Here is a 20,313-nt window from a genome sequence, read left to right on the forward strand (position 1 = left end):
ATCCCTTCACCTGCCTCTGTCCATCTCCTGGAGTCTTCTACTCTGGTCTGAGATCGAGCAGACCAGAGCAGAAAATAGTCGATAACACTAATCTGCATAGCACTGAATAGTATTAGCAATTGCTGCTTTTTTATAACATTTTATTCCCAAATTTTTTTTAGAAAAAAATTTATGAAAAGTTTTATACATGCAAATGTGGTATAAAAAAGTACAGATCACGGCACAAAAAATTAGCCCTCATACCGCCGTTTATACAGAAAAATTTAAAAGTTATAGGTCAGCAAAATAGAGTGATTTTAAACGCACTAATTTGTGATTTATTTTTTTTTAGCAGTACAATAATAGAAAAGTATGTAAACATGGGTATCATTTTAATCGTAGTGACCCATAATAAAGAAAACATGTCTATTTCACCATAAAATGTACAGCATGAAAAAAAACTTTCAAAATGTGAAAAATTGCAGTTTTCTTATCAATTTCCCTACACAAATAGTTTTACCATTGTTGTCTTCACAAAGTATGTTTTAATGTAATTTATTTTTGCTTTGGTTTTGGTTACATGCAACATATTTATCATATCGCAGGGGGCGGGTTTTGATAAATTTGACACCTGTAAATAAAAAATATTAAATCACTTCAGAACACCATTTTCTATGATTCTTCCTCTCCGAGGAGAATTTCATGGTGTGAACTTAACAGGGCTGTGGAGTCGAAGTCGAGGAGTCGGTCGAAATTTTGGGTACCTGGAGTCGGAGTCGGCAAACAATGCACCGACTCCGACTCCTACTAAATTTAGATTGGAATATAAAAAAAAGCAAGTTTAAATGTCACAATTCACAAAAAGTTATAATTAATAACTTCTCTACTGTAAGAATAAAGACCAATGCATGCAGTGCCTCACGTAACCGCAAAACGAACATGTTAAGTGACCGTGAAGAAGCATGCTTTTCATGTGCTTCACTATATGGCACGCAACGCACAATTAGGAGCGTCAATACTTATACTCTCCATAGTGTTGTTGTCACGATGCCGGCTGGCAGGTAGTGGACCCTCTGTGCCAGAGAGGGATTGGCGTGGACCGTGCTAGTGGACCGGTTCTAAGCCACTACTGGTTTTCACCAGAGCCCGCCGCAAAGCGGGATGGTCTTGCTGCGGCGGTAGTGACCAGGTCGTATCCACTAGCAACGGCTCACCTCTCTGGCTGCTGAAGATAGGCGCGGTACAAGGGAGTAGGCAGAAGCAAGGTCGGACGTAGCAGAAGGTCGGGGCAGGCAGCAAGGATCGTAGTCAGGGGCAACGGCAGAAGGTCTGGAAACACTGGCAAGGAACACACAAGGAACGCTTTCACTGGCACTAAGGCAACAAGATCCGGCAAGGGAGTGCAAGGGAAGTGAGGTAATATAGGGAAGTGCACAGGTGAAAACCCTAATTGGAACCACTGCGCCAATCAGCGGCGCAGTGGCCCTTTAAATCGCAGAGACCCGGCGCGCGCGCGCCCTAGGGAGCGGGGCCGCGCGCGCCGGGACAGAACAGACGGGGAGCGAGTCAGGTAGGGGAGCCGGGGTGCGCATCGCGAGCGGGCGCTACCCGCATCGCGAATCGCATCCCGGCTGGCAGCAGGATCGCAGCGCCCCGGGTCAGAGGACGTGACCGGAGCGCTGCAGCGGAGGGAGTGAAGCGAGCGCTCCGGGGAGGAGCGGGGACCCGGAGCGCTCGGCGTAACAGTACCCCCCCCCTTGGGTCTCCCCCTCTTCTTGGAGCCTGAGAACCTGAGGAGCAGACTTTTGTCAAGGATGTTGTCCTCAGGTTCCCAGGATCTCTCTTCAGGACCACAACCCTCCCAGTCCACTAAAAAAAAATTTTTCCCTCTGACCTTTTTGGCAGCCAAAATTTCCTTGACCGAGAAGACGTCCGAGGAGCCGGAAACAGGAGTGGGAGGAACAGATTTGGGAGAAAAACGGTTGAGGATGAGTGGTTTGAGAAGAGAGACGTGAAAGGCATTAGGGATACGAAGAGAAGGAGGAAGAAGAAGTTTATAAGAGACAGGATTAATTTGACACAAAATTTTGAAAGGACCAAGATAGCGTGGTCCCAACTTGTAGCTAGGGACACGGAAGCGGACATATTTAGCGGAGAGCCATACCTTGTCTCCAGGGGAAAAAACGGGGGGAGCTCTTCTTTTCTTATCCGCGAACCTCTTCATGCGTGAAGAAGCCTGTAAGAGAGAATTTTGGGTCTCTCTCCATATAATGGAAAGGTCACGAGAAATTTCATCCACAGCGGGCAGACCAGAGGGCAAGGGGGTAGGGAGGGGGGGAAGAGGGTGACGGCCGTACACCACGAAAAATGGGGATTTGGAGGAAGATTCAGAGACCCTGAAGTTATACGAGAATTCGGCCCATGGAAGGAGATCTGCCCAGTCATCCTGGCGGGAGGAAACAAAATGTCGCAAATAATCACCCAGGATCTGGTTAATTCTTTCTACTTGTCCATTGGACTGGGGATGATATGCAGAGGAAAAATTTAATTTAATCTTGAGTTGTTTACAGAGAGCTCTCCAGAATTTAGACACGAATTGGACCCCTCTATCCGAGACAATCTGCGTAGGCAACCCGTGAAGACGAAAAATGTGTACAAAAAATTGTTTAGCCAACTGAGGCGCAGAAGGAAGACCAGGAAGAGGGATGAAATGTGCCATTTTGGAGAATCGATCAACGACCACCCAAATAACGGTGTTGCCACGGGAAGGGGGTAAATCAGTAATAAAATCCATACCAATCAGAGACCAAGGCTGTTCGGGGACAGGCAGAGGGTGAAGAAAACCAGCGGGCTTCTGGCGAGGAGTCTTATCCCGGGCACAGATAGTGCAGGCTCGCACAAAGTCCCCAACATCCGTCTCCAGAGTCGGCCACCAATAGAAGCGGGAGATGAGTTGCACAGATTTCTTGATGCCCGCATGACCTGCGAGATGGGAGGAATGACCCCATTTGAGGATTCCGAGGCGTTGGCGTGGAGAAACAAAGGTCTTTCCTGGAGGAGTCTGCCTGATGGAGGCAGGAGAAGTGGAGATCAGGCAGTCAGGTGGAATGATGTGTTGCGGAGGGAGATCAACTTCTGAGGCATCCGAGGAACGAGAGAGAGCATCGGCCCTAATGTTCTTATCGGCAGGACGAAAGTGAATCTCAAAATTAAATCGGGCAAAGAACAGAGACCACCGGGCCTGGCGAGGATTCAGCCGTTGGGCCGACTGGAGGTAGGAGAGGTTCTTGTGGTCGGTGTAGATAATAACAGGAAATTTTGATCCCTCCAGCAGATGCCTCCATTCCTCAAGTGCTAATTTAATGGCTAGAAGCTCTCGATCCCCGATGGAGTAGTTCCTCTCCGCTGGAGAGAAGGTCCTAGAGAAAAAACCACAAGTGACAGCATGCCCGGAAGAATTTTTTTGTAGAAGAACAGCTTCAGCTCCTACTGAGGAGGCATCAACCTCCAATAGGAAGGGTTTGGAAGGGTCAGGTCTGGAGAGCACGGGAGCCGAAGAAAAGGCAGACTTGAGTCGTTTAAAGGAGTCTTCTGCTTGAGGAGGCCAGGACTTGGGATCAGCATTTTTTTTGGTTAAAGCCACGATAGGAGCCACAATGGTAGAAAAATGTGGAATAAATTGCCTGTAATAATTGGCGAACCCCAAAAAGCGTTGGATAGCACGGAGTCCGGAGGGGCGTGGCCAATTTAAGACGGCAGAGAGTTTGTCTGGATCCATCTGTAGTCCCTGGCCAGAGACCAAATATCCTAGAAAAGGAAGAGATTGGCATTCAAACAGACATTTCTCAATTTTGGCATAGAGTTGGTTGTCACGAAGTCTCTGAAGAACCATACGGACATGCTGGCGGTGTTCTTCTAGATTGGCAGAAAAAATTAGGATATCGTCCAGATATACCACAACACAGGAGTATAACAGATCACGAAAAATTTCATTGACAAAGTCTTGGAAGACGGCAGGGGCATTGCACAGTCCAAAGGGCATGACCAGATACTCAAAGTGTCCATCTCTGGTGTTAAATGCCGTTTTCCACTCGTCCCCCTCTCTGATGCGGATGAGGTTATAGGCGCCTCTTAAGTCTAATTTAGTGAAGATGTGGGCACCTTGGAGGCGATCAAAGAGTTCAGAGATGAGGGGTAAGGGGTAGCGGTTCTTAACCGTGATTTTATTAAGACCGCGGTAGTCAATGCAAGGACGTAGGGAGCCATCTTTTTTGGACACAAAGAAAAATCCGGCTCCGGCAGGAGAGGAGGATTTACGGATAAAGCCCTTTTTTAGATTCTCCTGGACGTATTCGGACATGGCAAGAGTCTCTGGGGCAGAGAGAGGATAAATTCTGCCCCGGGGTGGAGTAGTACCCGGGAGGAGGTCGATAGGGCAATCATAAGGCCTGTGAGGAGGTAGAGTCTCAGCTTGTTTTTTGCAGAAAACATCCGCGAAGTCCATATAGGCCTTAGGGAGACCGGTTACTGGAGGAACCACAGAGTTACGGCAAGGGTTACTGGGAACCGGTTTTAGACAGTTCTTGGAACAAGAGGACCCCCAACTCTTGATCTCCCCAGTGGACCAATCCAGGGTTGGGGAATGAAGTTGAAGCCAGGGAAGTCCAAGGAGAATCTCCGAGGTGCAATTGGGGAGGACCAAAAGTTCAATCCTCTCATGATGAGATCCGATGCTCATAAGAAGGGGCTCCGTGCGGAAACGTATGGTACAGTCCAATCTTTCATTATTTACACAATTGATGTAGAGGGGTCTGGCGAGACTGGTCACTGGGATGTTGAACCTGTTGACGAGAGAGGCCAAAATAAAATTTCCTGCAGATCCAGAGTCCAAGAAGGCCACTGTAGAGAAGGAGAAGGCAGAGGCAGACATCCGCACAGGCACAGTAAGACGTGGAGAAGCAGAGTAGACATCAAGGACTGTCTCACCTTTGTGCGGAGTCAGCGTACGTCTTTCCAGGCGGGGAGGACGGATAGGACAATCCCTCAGGAAGTGTTCGGTACTAGCACAGTACAGGCAGAGGTTCTCCATACGGCGTCGTGTCCTCTCTTGAGGTGTCAGGCGAGACCGGTCGACCTGCATAGCCTCCACGGCGGGAGGCACAGGAACAGATTGCAGGGGACCAGAGGAGAGAGGAGCCGAGGAGACGAAACGCCTCGTGCGAACAGAGTCCATATCTTGGCGGAGTTCCTGACGCCTTTCAGAAAAACGCATGTCAATGCGAGTGGCTAGGTGAATAAGTTCATGTAGATTAGCAGGAATTTCTCGTGCGGCCAGAACATCTTTAATGTTGCTGGATAGGCCTTTTTTGAAGGTCGCGCAGAGGGCCTCATTATTCCAGGACAATTCTGAAGCAAGTGTACGGAATTGTACGGCATACTCGCCAACGGAAGAATTACCCTGGACCAGGTTCAACAGGGCAGTCTCAGCAGAAGAGGCTCGGGCAGGTTCCTCAAAGACACTTCGGATTTCCGAGAAGAAGGAGTGTACAGAGGCAGTGACGGGGTCATTGCGGTCCCAGAGCGGTGTGGCCCATGACAGGGCTTTTCCGGACAGAAGACTGACTACGAAAGCCACCTTAGACCTTTCAGTGGGAAACAGGTCCGACATCATCTCCAGATGCAGGGAACATTGGGAAAGAAAGCCACGGCAAAACTTAGAGTCCCCATCAAATTTATCCGGCAAGGATAAGCGTATCCCAGGAGCGGCCACTCGCTGCGGAGGAGGTGCAGGAGCTGGCGGAGGAGATGATTGCTGAAGCTGTGGTAGTAACTGTTGTAGCATAACGGTCAGTTGAGACAGCTGTTGGCCTTGTTGCGCTATCTGTTGTGACTGCTGGGCGACCACCGTGGTGAGGTCAGCGACAACTGGCAGAGGAACTTCAGCGGGATCCATGGCCGGATCTACTGTCACGATGCCGGCTGGCAGGTAGTGGACCCTCTGTGCCAGAGAGGGATTGGCGTGGACCGTGCTAGTGGACCGGTTCTAAGCCACTACTGGTTTTCACCAGAGCCCGCCGCAAAGCGGGATGGTCTTGCTGCGGCGGTAGTGACCAGGTCGTATCCACTAGCAACGGCTCACCTCTCTGGCTGCTGAAGATAGGCGCGGTACAAGGGAGTAGGCAGAAGCAAGGTCGGACGTAGCAGAAGGTCGGGGCAGGCAGCAAGGATCGTAGTCAGGGGCAACGGCAGAAGGTCTGGAAACACTGGCAAGGAACACACAAGGAACGCTTTCACTGGCACTAAGGCAACAAGATCCGGCAAGGGAGTGCAAGGGAAGTGAGGTAATATAGGGAAGTGCACAGGTGAAAACCCTAATTGGAACCACTGCGCCAATCAGCGGCGCAGTGGCCCTTTAAATCGCAGAGACCCGGCGCGCGCGCGCCCTAGGGAGCGGGGCCGCGCGCGCCGGGACAGAACAGACGGGGAGCGAGTCAGGTAGGGGAGCCGGGGTGCGCATCGCGAGCGGGCGCTACCCGCATCGCGAATCGCATCCCGGCTGGCAGCAGGATCGCAGCGCCCCGGGTCAGAGGACGTGACCGGAGCGCTGCAGCGGAGGGAGTGAAGCGAGCGCTCCGGGGAGGAGCGGGGACCCGGAGCGCTCGGCGTAACAGTTGTGTTCTGCTGTTACAGGGAACCCATGGGTAACCTAGCCTCTCACTGATAAGGGATTAAGTAAATATGTTTTTTGCAGGACTAGAGACACTTGAATAAGTAAAAGGAATGGAGGGTCAATAGTTCAAGACTGAAGCTGTAAACCATTGGAAAAACTGCTGCCATTCAGCTAAGGCTATAAAAACTTGTAAACTCCGATTGTTAGCTTAAACTTTAAACATGGCTATGGGATTCTACTAGGGAAATCATGTTTTATAATAAATGCCCCTTCCTGGATCCTCCCTATCTTCAGCAGCAGAGCAGCACACAAAAAGGAGAAGGCAGCAGCTTCTGTCCAACTACCTCTCTCTGCTAGAAGAGCTTAGAAGAACTTGGTGGAACAGCTTCTTGGATTCAACTGTAAGTGTTTATAAATACATTCGCATATTAATACAGAGGAGTTGGAGTCGGAAGTACAAAAAACTGTGGAGTCGGAACATTTATCTACCAACTCCACAGCCCTGGAACTTAACATTAGTGTGAATGGGTCTGCGCAAGACCCATTCACACTGCGGAATTTCAGTGGCAGACAATTCCGCCGCTGAAACTGTTCTGCAAGCACTGCATAGCCGTCAATGGTGATGGCTCAGCCGTCAATGGTGACCGCTCAGTGCCCCGTGGCCCTTGCGCCAAAGTATTTTCGGCGGCCGCCAGACGGAATCTCCCCTCGCATAATTCAGCGAGCGGAGATTCTGCAGTGTGAACCCACCCTTAGTCTTATACTTGCAAAGAAAGTAGAGATTTTAGCAATTTTATTCACGAGAAATCATCTTTCTTTATTTTAGCACATTAAAAGAGGTACACCACAGAAATGCATGGATGGATATTTTTACTTAAAGGACAACTGCAGGATAGGGAATAAGTGTTCAGTTGTGGGGGGTCCAACTGCTGGGACCCCTACAATCTCCTGAACAGGGCCCCCACATAAGCACTCAGTGAGCGCCTAATGCGCTTAGTGTCGGCCTAGAGAAGTGAACGGTACGACCCCTCCCCATACAGTTCTATGGGGGAGGCACAAACGCTGCCTCCACCTCTCCAATAGAACTACATGGAAGAGGCGTGTCGGCCGCAATATCACGCTGCACGACTCCTGCACGGGATCAAACACTTATCACCTATCCTGCGCATAGGGAATAAGTTGATTTTGGGCCACAGATGGCATTTAACCCCTTCCCACCCTAGGACGTATGCATACATCCTGGCGATATCATGCTCAGCGCAATGTGCTGCAGGAGATCGCCGGAGGAACTTGCCTATCGATCACAGCCAGGGTCCCGCTGCAGCTGCTGATGAGGATCGAGCCGTCTCGGTAGCATTAACATAATTGATGCCGTGATTAGTTCTGATCATTGAATCTGTGGTTGACCAATGCGATCGCAGGATCCCGTTGGTTGCCATGGCAGCAGGAGGCCAGCTGATGGCCTTCTGTCTGCCTAGTACGGCAGCCTGAGGTCCAGCCTTTTAGTCAGTGTAGTACTAACAGTTATACTGTGCTGCAGTACAGATGTACTGCAGTATAGTATAACCTATAAAAAGTGAAAAAATAAAAGGTTTTAAAATAGTGTGAAAAAAATAAAACCCTCTTTCCCAATAAAACCTTATATAACCCCCAACAAAAAATGCCCAAATCTATACATAATAAAATGATAATGATATTTATCCCGCACGGTGAACACTGTAAAAGAGAAACCTGCAAAAACCACAAATTTTGGTCAAAAAAGTGCAATAAAAAAGGTCAAAAGATAGCATTAATCACAAAAATGGTATCAATATAAAGTACAGCTTGTTCCTAAAAAAAATAAGCCCTCACACAATGCGGTTGGTCAAAAAATAGTTATGGCTGTCAGAACATAACACAAAAAGGGGGGGAGGATTTTGTTGAGAGTATAAAAAGCTATATAAATTGGGTATCTCCCTAATCATACTGACCCATAGAATAAAATAACATTATTTTTACCATACAGTGAATTCCATAAAAAAATGTAAAAAAGACAGAAATTTTCCAATTCACTATTTTTGAGTTTCTCAAAAAATGCTGCATGAATTAACAAAGACTTACCACTAATATAAAGTACAATATGAGAAAGTTCAGAGAAACAGCTGACCGGCACTACCTATAATGTGGATGCATGGGATTCCTGGTACTTCATGGGGGACCAAAAACACGTCTGGTAGGTGGTGCTCTCTTCAGAAGTGTAAAGTGCGGTAAAAATCCAATACGTGATAGCAAAGAATGTGAATGGCACCATATATTTCTTCAGACTTTATTATACGAAAAGTGCAATATGAAAAAAACGATCTCAGAATCGAGATGCTAATTAAAAGCATGTCAGAGGTATTACCACTTAGAGACTCAGCCAGATTTGAAAATTTAGGCCTGGTCATTAACCCCTTAACCTCTTAAGGACCCAGGGCGTATGGATACGCCCTCACACCCTGGGCCTTAAGTATCCATACGCCCTGGCGTTTTCCGGTCTCTGCCGCGCGCCGGGCAGAGATCGGAACTGGATGCCTGCTGAAATCCTTCAGCAGGCATCCAGGGCAAACGCCGAGGGGGGCCATGTAGCCCCCCCATGTCGGCGATCGCCGCAAATCGCAAGGGAAATCGCCCTTGCGATCTGCGGCGATACCGGGCTGATCGGGTCTCTGGGACCCGACCGCCCGGTAATTTCGCATGATCCCGGCTGTCACAGACAGCCAGGACCATGCTAAAGAATAGGAGCGAGGTGGCAAGCCTGCCACCTCCTCCGATCCCCTGCGATCTGTCGGTTAGTTAACCGACCAATCGCAGGAGGGGGGGCGGTTACTTCCTCCCGTCCTGCCCGGCCCCTGAAAGTCCGGAGAGGACGGGAGGAAGACCGGAGGACGCGGCGGGGGACGGGGGAGTGCTGGGGACCGGCCCCGGTACTTACCTCGTCCCTGAAGACCCGGATCCCGGCGAGGAAGATGGCGGCGGCGGCGACAGGTGAGTAGATCTTCAGCCGCGGTCGGGCCCTTTACAGCAATGCACGTCGCCGTAAAGCGATATGCATTGCTGTAATGGGACCCTGTAAACTACAACTCCCAGCATGCCCAGACAGCCCTTGGCGTCTGGGCATGCTGGGAATTGCAGTTTTGCAACATCTGGAGGTCCACAGTTTGGAGACCACTGTGCCCTTCCAGATGTTGCAAAACTACACATCCTCAGCATGCCCTTACTGTCCAGGCATGCTGGGAGTTGTAGTTCTGTAACATCTGGCCCTTCAGATGTTGCAGAACTACAACTCCCAGCATGCCTGGACAGTAAGGGCATACTGGGAGTTGTAGTTTTGCAACATCTGGAAGGGCACAGATTGAGAACCACTGTATTAGTGGTCTGCAAACTGTAGTCCTCCAGATGTTGCAAAACTACAACTCCAAGCATGCTGGGAGTTGTAGTTCGGCAACATCTGGCTCTAAAGATGTTGCCGAACTACTACTCCGAGCATGCCTGAGAATGCTGAGAGTTGTGGTTTTGCAACAACTGGAAGCACACTGGTTGGGAAACATTGTCTGTTTGCTAACTCAGTGTTTCCCAACCCGTGTGCCTCCAGCTGTTGCAAAACTATAACTACCAGCATGCACTGATAGACTGTGCATGCTGGGAGTTGTAGTTTTGCAACAGCTGGAGGTCCCCCCTGTGAATGTACAGGGTACATTCACATGGGCAGGGGCTTACAGTGAGTATCAGGCTGCAAGTTTGCGATGCAGCAAATTTTGCGCGGCAGCTCAAACTCGCTGTAACCCCCCGCCCGTGTGACTGTACCCTAAAAACACTACACTACACTAACACAAAATAAAATAAAAAGTAAAAAACACTACATATACACATACCCCTACACAGCCCCCCTCCCCAATAAAAATGAAAAACGTCTGGTACGCCACTGTTTCCAAAGTGGAGCCTCCAGCTGTTGCAAAACAACTCCCAGTATTGCTGGACAGCCGTTGACTGTCCAAGCATGCTGGGAGTTTTGCAACAGCTGGAGGCACCCTGTTTGGGAATCACTGGCATAGAATACCCCTATGTCCACCCCTATGCAAATCCCTAATTCAGGCCTCAAATGCGCATGGCGCTCTCACTTTGGAGCCCTGTCATATTTCAAGGCAACAGTTTAGGGCCGCATATGGGGTATTGCCGTACTCGGAAGAAATTGCCTAACAAATTTTGGGGGGCTTTTTCTCCTTTCACCCCTTATGAAAATGTGAAGTTGGGGTCTACACCAGCATGTTAGTGTAATAAAAAAATTTTTTTTACACTAACATGCTGGTGTTGCCCTATACTATTCATTTTGACAAGAGTTAAAGGGGGAAAAAAGCCCCCCAAAATTTGTAATGCAATTTCTCCCGACTACGGATATACCCCATATGTGGGCGCAAAGTGCTCTGGGGGCGCACAACAAGGCCCAGAAGGGAGAGTGCACCATGTACATTTGAGGTGATTTGCACAGAGGTGGCTGATTGTTACAGCGGTTTTGACAAACGCAAAAAAAACAAAACCCAACATGTGACCCCATTTTGGAAACTACACCCCTCATGGAATGTAATGAGGGGTGCAGTGAGAATTTACACCCCACTGGTGTCTGACAGATCTTTGGAACAGTGGGCTGTGCAAATTAAAAATGTTGTACAGACCACTGTTCCAAAGTTCTGACAGACACCAGTGGGGGTAAATGCTCACTGTACCCCTTGTTACGTTCCTCAAGGGGTCTAGTTTCCAAAATGGTATGCCATGTCAGGTTTATTTTGCTGTCCTGGCACCATAGGGGCTTCCTAAATGCGACATCCCCCCGAGCAAAATTTGCTCTCAAAAAGCCAAATATGACTCCTTCTCTTCTGAGCATTGTAGTTCGCGCGTAGTGCACTTCAGGTCAACTTATGGCATACCTCCATACTCAGAAGAGATGGGGTTACAAATTTTGGGGGGTATTTTTTGCTATTAACCCTTGCAAAAAAGTGAAATTTGGGGGGAAACCCATTTTAATGAATTTTTTTTTTTTTTTTACGTATGCAAAAGTCGTGAAACCCGTGTGGGGTATTAAGGCTCACTTTATTCCTTGTTACATTCCTCAAGGGGTCTAGTTTCCAAAATGGTATGCCATGTGGGTATTTTTTGCTGTCCTGGCACCATAGGGGCTTCCTATATGGGACATGCCCCCCAAGCAAAATTTGCTCTCAAAAAGCCAAATATGACTCCTTCTCTTCCGAGCATTGTAGTTCGCCCGTAGTGCACTTCAGGTCAACTTATGGGGTACCTCCATACTCAGAAGAGATGGGGTTACAAATTTTGGGGGGTATTTTCTGCTATTAACCCTTGCAAAAATGTGAAATTTGGGGGGAAACACACATTTTAGTGAAATTTTATTTTATTTTTTTACATATGCAAAAGTCGTGAAACACATGTGGGGTATTAAGGCTCACTTAATTCCTTGTTACGTTCCTCAAGGGGTCTTGTTTCCAAAATGGTATGGCATGTGGTTTTTTTTTTTCTGTTCTGGCACCATAGGGGCTTCCTAAATGCAACATGCCCCCAAAAACCATTTCAGAAAAACTTACTCTCCAAAATCCCCTTGTTGCTCCTTCCCTTCTGAGCCCTCTACTGCGCCCACCGAACACTTTACATAGACATATGAGGTATGTGCTTACTCGAGAGAAATTGGGCTACAAATATAAGTATAGATTTTCTCCTTTTACCCCTCGTAAAAATTCAAAAATTGGGTCTACAAGAACATGCGAGTGTAAAAAATTAAGATTGTGAATTTTCTCCTTCACTTTCCTGCTATTCCTGTGAAACACCTAAAGGGTTAAAAGGCTGACCAAATATCATTTTGAATACTTTGGGGGGTGCAGTTTTTATAATGGGGTCATTTGTGGGGTATTTCTAAGATGAAGACCCTTCAAATCCACTTCAAACCTGAACTGGTCCCTGAAAAATAGTGAGTTTGGAAATTTTGTGAAAAATTGGAAAATTGATGCTGAACTTTGAAGCCCTCTGGAGTCTTCCAAAAGTAAAAACTTGTCAATTTTATGATGCAAACATAAAGTAGACATATTGTATATGTGAAAAAAAAAATATTTTGAATATCCATTTTCCTTACAAACAGAGAGCTTCAAAGTTAGAAAAATGCAAAATTTTCAAATTTTTCATAAAATTTTCAAATTTTTCACCAAGAAAGGATGCAAGTTACAATTTTTTTTTTACCACTATGTTAAAGTAGAATATGTCACGAAAAAACTATCTCTGAATCAGAATGATAACTAAAAACATTCCAGAGTTATTAATGTTTAAAGTGACAGTGGTCAGATGTTCAAAAAATGGCCGGGTCTAAGGTGTAAAATGGCTGGGTCCTTAAGAGGTTAAGGACCAAGCCCATTTTCACCTTAACCCCTTGCCTCAGAACGACAGGTATACCCGTTGCTGTGGCACGGGAGGGTTATGAAGCGAGCTCAGGAGCAGAGCTTGCATCATACCCGCACAGTCCCGGCTGCTATCAGCAGCCAGGACCCATGGCTAATGCCGGAGATTGCCGTTCTGGCAGATGTTTGGCATTAACTCTTCAACGCAGCGATCAAAGTTGAACGCCACGTCTAAGGCTAGGTTCAGACTACGGAATTTCCACCTGCAATTTTGCTTTGAAATTGCAGGCAGAAATTCCGCTTTCTAAAATGTATAGTGTAGTGAATGATTTTCCGTTCACAAATTCACACTTTGGAATTTGTGAGCGGAATTTGTGAACAGACAATCCGCTTGGAAATTTCTGCCTGAAGAAAGGCGGTGCTCTTTCTTCAGGTGGAAATTCGCGTGGAACACATTGCAGTCTATTGGAGACTGCAGTGTCCACGCGGTCCTAGCGCCGACTGATTCAGCCGGCGCTGGCCGCACTCGGAATCTCCGAAATTTTCTGCCTGGAGATTCCGTAGTCTGAACCTACCTCAACCGCCAATAACACTGATCAATGCAAAGCTATTGCTTTGCAGTGATCTCTGTAAAAGATCAGTGTGTGCAGTGTTATAGCTATGGGAGCTATAACACTGCAAAAAAAGGGAAAAAAGATAATTTAACTCATTCTCTAATAAAAGTTTGAATCACCCCCTTTCCCATAAAAAACTGTGTATAAAAATACATATGTGGTATCGCCACTTGCGTAAATGACTGAACTATAAAAATATATTGTTAAACTGCACATTCAATGGCGTACGCGCAAAAAAAATTCCAAAGTCCAAAATTGATTTTTATAACATAAAAATTGAATAAAAAGCGATCAAAAAGTCTGATCAAAACAAAAATGGTACCAATAAAAACTTCAGATCACAGCACAAAAAATAAGCCCTCATACTGCCCCATACATGGAAACATTAAAAAAGTTATAGGGGTCAGAAGAGGACAGTTTTAAACATATAAGTTTTCCTGCATGTAGTTTTTTTCCCAAATCAATAAAAAATCAAACCTACATAAGTAGGGTATCATTTTAATCGTATTGACCTTCAGAATAAAGATAAGGTGTCATTTGTAATGAAAAATGTACTGCGTAGAAACAGAAGCCCCCAAAATTTACAAAATGGAGTTTTTTCTTCCATTTTGTCGCACAATTAATTATTTTTTCCATTTCGCCATCGATTTTTGGGTAAAATGGCTGTCATTACAAAGTAGAATTGGTGGCGCAAAAAATAAGCCATCATATGGATTTTTAGGTGCAAAATTGAAAGGGTTATGATTTTTAAGGTAAGGAGGAAAAATCGAAAGTGGCAAAACACTATGGGGGACATGTATCAATAATGGTGTAGCAATGTGTGATTTTATGTATGTTTTTTTAGCGTCAAATGGAGCATATTTGCGCCAAAATTATCAATTGTCGTAATTTTGGCACAAATGCAGCCTTACAAAAGGCGCAGACCCCAGAATTCCAGGCAGTAAATCTGACTTTGGGACATTCTATTGTTGTAGCTATTTTCTCTGTCACTTTTTTCATGGTGTAGATTTGCGCCTAAATGAAGGTATTTGAGCCTAAACTTGCGCCAAATCGAAAAGTCGCAATTAATTAATTCTAGACCAAAGAATGATTGTAACTGAAATCACGACTAACAAAGTGAAATCAGTGATTTTGTTCTAAACCATTTGGCGCAATTGTTTGTTGCAAAAAGTGACATAAAAGGAAATTTGAGACAAATCACAGTAAAAAAAACAGGGTAAAATCCTTGTCCTTAAGGGTTAAGGACCAGGACAACTTTTTTTTCATTTTGGTTTTTCCACCTTGCCTTCTTAAATCCATAACTTTTTTATATTTAATTCTACAGACCCATATAAGGGCTTGTTTTTTGTGTGACTAATTGTACTTTTTAATGACACCTCCCATTTCTCCCTAAAATGTACTGCAAACCCCCCAAAAATTTTTTAGGGAGGAAATTTTAATGAGACCCACAATTTAGCAAATTTTGGAAAGTTTTTTGTTTTCACACTAAAAAATGACATGTGCATGACGCAAGCACTGCTCCAATGCTCGTGGTCTTGTGCAGGACGTAAATGTACGTCCTGGTGCGTGAAGTTGAGACAAAGTAAAAACAGTCCTTTCCCTTTCTATAACGCGGGGCCACAACGTCATAGTGGGTCGGGCCCGGCCTCTACCAACCGCCGGGACCCGTGGCTAAGAGCGCGGCATTGATCACGGTGCCACGCGCTATTAACCCTTTAGACACGGCGTTCAAAGTTGAACGCTGCATCTAAAGTAAAAGTGAAACCATGCCGGTTAGCTCAGGGAGCTGTTCGGGATTGCCGCGGCGTCCCGAACAGCTGTTAGACACGAGGAGGGTCTCCTACCTTGCCTCCTGGTGTCCAATCGCCGAATGACTGCTCAGTGCCTGAGATCCAGGCATGAGCAGTCAAGCAGCAGAATCATCGATCACTGGTTTTCTATGAGAAACCAGTGATCAATGTAAAAGATCAGTGTGTGCAGTGTTATAGGTCCCTGTGGGAGCTATAACATTGCAAAAAGAAAAGTGAAAAAAAAAGTGAATAAAGATCATTTAACACCTCCCCTATTAAAACTTTGAATCACCCCCCTTTTCCCATTTAAAAAAATAAAACAGTGTAAATAAAAATAAAAATAAACATATGTAGTATCGCCACGTGCGGAAATGTCCGATTTATAAAAATATATAGTTAATTAAACCACACGGTCAATGGCGTATGCGCAAAAAAATTCCAAAGTCCAAAATAGTGTCTTTTTGGTCACTTTTTATATCATGAAAAAATGAATAAAAAGTGATGAACAAGTCACATCAATACAAAAAGGGTACCGCTAAAAACTTCAGATCAAGGTGCAGAAAATGAGCCCTCATACCGCCCCATATGCGGTAAAATAAAATAATAAAATTATAGGGGTCAGAAGATGACAATTTTAAACGTATAAATTTTCCTGCATGTAGTTATGATTTTTTTCAGAAGTCCGACAAAATCAAACCGATATAAGTAGGGTATCACTTTAATCGTATGGACCTACAGAATAAAGAGAATGTGTCATTTTTACCGAAAAATGTACTGTGTAGAAAAAGAAGCCCCCAAAATTTACAAAATGGCGTTTTTTTTTTTCAATTTTGTCGCACAATGATTTTTTTTCCGTTTCGCCGTAGATTTTTGGGTAAAATGACTGACGCCATTACAAAGTAGAATTGGTGGTGCAAAAAATAAGCCATCATATGGATTTTTAGGTGCAAAATTGAAAGGGTTATGATTTTTTAAAGCTAAGGAGGAAAAAACGAAAGTGCAAAAACGGAAAAACCCTTGGTCCTTAAGGGGTTAAGGAGTTAATGTTATAGGATTTTTTTTTTTTTTTTTTATCCTCATTTTGTTTGTTCTTGCTTGGTTGAATAACTAACATTTTTCTCTCTATTAGGAAAGAGGCGATATGACCGCAAACAAAGTGGTTATGGTGGACAGACCAAGCCTATTTTCCGGAAAAAGGTGACTATTTAAATGCTTATAGGTGTCTTTTTGTTTGGAAATGTAACTTTGCTAAAGCTGCCTTCAGTATAAGAGTCAAAGGAATCCCACTCTTTCTTCTCGAATGATGTCTTTATCTTGGAACAACTTCAGTAGCAACTATTGTGTGTGGTTAATAAAGCTCAGGACAGTTTTGCGATTTTAAATTCAGAGAGCAAAGTGCTGCTCCTAAAGAAGGTAAAGACGATCCACTCATTCTGGCTGTATGTTTTACATGGCAGTCACATGGCCATTGAGAATACAGTTAGACTTTGTTCACACTACGGAATGTCCACACAGAGAATCTCTGCGGACACTGCAGGGTGTCAGCATAATATGTTGGTGCTAGGCTCACACAGGAGAGCGCCACCTCATAGACTGCTATACATCCCATGTGGATTCAACACAAAGAATGAACGTGCGGACACGGAAAATTTTTATTTCGTACCAGAGACATCTGGCACGAAAATTCAGCCGTGTGCACAGATCAGCAGAATCCTGTTAAATTTGAGGGAACTCGGGTACCGTGGAATCTCCGTGGAATCTCCGTGGTGGATTCCAATGCAGAATCCAGCACGGAAATTATGCTGTCAACATGGCCGTATGTTACTTTGTGTATTCCTCGGAACTCCAGCTGTCATGATGGTGTCACACCTTCAGTAGCTAACAAATAGATCTCCAGAGCTCTATTCTGCAGCATAGGAGCCTCAGCGTAGGTGGGAGGAAGCCCGTCCTATGAAGATTCAACAGGGATGTCACACTGCACTAACTTTAAATTGTGTCAGGTGGTATGTTGTACACTGAGGAGCATGTATGCCTAATACAGCTTCCCCTAACTGTATAAGGCTGGGTTCACATTACGTTTTTACCAATACAGGCCAGCATACGGCTGGGGGAGCTAAAACCTTGCGCTCCCGTATCTCAGCCTTATGCCACCCTTTTGTAATTCATTTCAATGAGCCGACCGGCGTGAAGCGCTGACTCCGGATGGCAAATTTTTGCCCCGTAAGCGGTTTTCCACCAAACCTCAAACCGTGGTTGTCTACGATTTTAGGTGCGGTGGGAAAAACGCATACAGGGCTAAAATGAGCCATCTGGAGTCAGCGCTTCACGCCAGTCAGCACATTGATATGAATTACAAAAGGGCGGCATACGGCAGGGATACGGGAGCGCAAGGTTTTAGCTCCCCCAGCCGTATGCGGGCCTGTATTAGTAAAAACATGATGTGAACCCAGCCTAACATGGAGGCCCAGGGGCTTTTACTAGTCTCTGGACTGCTATCACATTTAATCATGGGAAGCAAGGTCGGCCTTTAAATGATCTAGGTTACTACAGGTGGATGTCGTAAAGTGGTTAGAGGACCCGGTCATCAGATAGCCATCGTGTCCCTACCAGTTGACACTTTTTTTGGAGCGGGAATTCAATGATTTTAAACAAGTTTCACACAGAGCTGTGCATTTCTTTGGGCATATGACTTGCAAGTATGTTCAAACTAGACTCAATGTGAAATTCCTCTTCATAAATCCAACATTGCTGTGAATGCAGAATTTTCTGACCAATAAAATAACATGTTTATTATTTGGGTGGATTTCTGTGTGGACTGCATTGACATTAATGGTGATGGCGCAAGTCCGCACGCTCTTAGCGCCAATGGATTTTAGTGGCTACTTCTGCAAACTGAATCAGGTTGAGATTCTGTAGTGTGACCTTATCCTTTAGCCCTTCAATGGGTCTGATGACCTCCACTGACCGCTTTGTGGGAACCTACCAGTTATGGTAATTAGACCTGTGGTCAGGATGGGAATCAAGGCTGTAATATAGTCCTAGAATAGAAACATGCACATAGTAAACTTGCCTTACTATAGACTTGTCTGGAGGACTAAGGGGTGCTCTTTTAAGGCTATGTGCATCTGTCATCTACATTCTTTGTCACAAATTACATTGGTTACGGGGGGGTGGGGGGGGGGGTGTAACAGTCTAACCTTTGCATCTCAAACTAGAACATGTTAGTCCCTTTATTTTGTGGAACTTCAACATATCTAGCACTGAATATTAATTTATGTATTTTTAAGAAAAATTACATAAATGCGTCCCGGTTTAGTATTAAATATGAATGTGAACACGTAAAAACAATTTACACTAAACTCTGCTTTTGGTTCTATAGGCGAAAACCACCAAGAAGATTGTGCTAAGATTGGAGTGTGTGGACTCTAACTGTCGCTCCAAGAGGATGTTGGCCATTAAGAGATGTAAGCACTTTGAGCTTGGTGGAGACAAGAAGAGAAAGGTGGGTTGTGTATAGTTTCTGTAGTGAATCTACACATATGATGACAAAGGCAGAAATGTTACCTGAAATCCTGTAGTTTTTGCATATTTATATTAATAAACTAGATTATACTGTTTTGACACATGGAAGTACTCGCCCTATATATACTGGGTTATAGTGCGAGTGAACAGCTTTAAAAAGAGGGTCACTTTAATCACTGTAGTTGCAGAGTTATGCCCTTTTTTTTCCATTTTCCTTTTGCGCTGCTGTGCAGAGCCTGCCATGGGGGAGCACTTGGAGCAGAGCACATGTGCCGCTGCCTCATTACACCTGTGAGACAGCGGAGTCTGTACTCTGCTTAGAGAGCAGAGCACTCACCCCCAGCAGGCCATTGAAGTTGTTTGCATATTCATCATAGGCAGTGAATATTGAGGGTGAAGGAGAGCTCGGCATGTCAGCTCCCCACCTCAATCGCACATAGGAATAGAAGTACAGGCATAATTTTGCTACAGCGATTAATGTAAGTATCCCCTCTTTTTTTAAGCAGATCACCCACATTATAACCCGGTATATTGGGTTTAGTGTGGGTGAACTGTCAGTAAGTCTGAGTCATGATGCAAAAACAGACGTGTGCTCTATTTATTATAGCAATGACTTGACTATAATAAAGGGGACCCCCAACAGGAGGTCCAGATTAGACTGCATGTCTTTTAGATCTATCAGATGCTGCAAGTTAAGACTGTCCATGTGACAACCTTTGTTTCTCATACTGTTAGCAAGGTTCAGTTTATAGTATTACATTACTTGGTTTCCTGATTTAATTTTGGTTCCCTTTAAACTTTATTTCCTAATGTTTTCTGTTTAAGTATTGTCTCTGACCTTACATTTAGCTAAATTCCTTTTTTTTTCTTTTTCAGGGACAAGTCATCCAGTTTTAAACTCTACCTGTAGACGGCTTGAAATAAAATTTTGTCACAACAAACATTTAAAGGTGTGAAATCTTTCTTTTGGTATTTCGTAACATCAGTCTAGGAACAAATACTACAATAATAATGGCAACACTAACTATATAAAATTGGTGGTTGATGGGTAAGCTGGAGAAAAAGATGGTAGGTAGGCCATAGGCTGGCATAAGTTTAGTTTTTGTTTTGTTTTTAGGGTAGGGTCACACATGCTGTATCTTGCTGTGCATTTGCTGCGGTGTATTTTGCTTTGACTACAATGGGTAGGAAAACATGCAGCAAAATATGGCACGTGTATTCTCTCAGACGGGCACCTGGAATGACTCTCCTGACTTTCACACATTTGGGGTTGAGCACCTCCAGCCATTTGAGACTACGTTTTTTGTTGTTTGTTTGACTTTCAC

At 45.1% G+C, this 20,313-nt stretch overlaps 1 protein-coding gene across 1 annotated transcript in view; it reads left to right on the forward strand.

Moving 5' to 3' along the window:
* LOC130290292 (60S ribosomal protein L36a-like) overlaps positions 1-19,929 on the forward strand; it is a 196,798-nt gene extending 176,869 nt beyond the window's left edge. The window contains exons 2-4 of the mRNA XM_056537701.1: positions 16,596-16,663; positions 18,846-18,968; positions 19,865-19,929. Coding sequence (XP_056393676.1) covers positions 16,596-16,663; positions 18,846-18,968; positions 19,865-19,885 — 212 coding nt within the window. The 3' untranslated portion in view covers positions 19,886-19,929. The remainder of the gene's footprint in view (positions 1-16,595; positions 16,664-18,845; positions 18,969-19,864) is intronic.
* Positions 19,930-20,313: the final 384 nt, after the last annotated feature.

Source organism: Hyla sarda, chromosome 9 (assembly GCF_029499605.1).
Source record: "Hyla sarda isolate aHylSar1 chromosome 9, aHylSar1.hap1, whole genome shotgun sequence".
NCBI lineage: Eukaryota > Metazoa > Chordata > Amphibia > Anura > Hylidae > Hyla > Hyla sarda.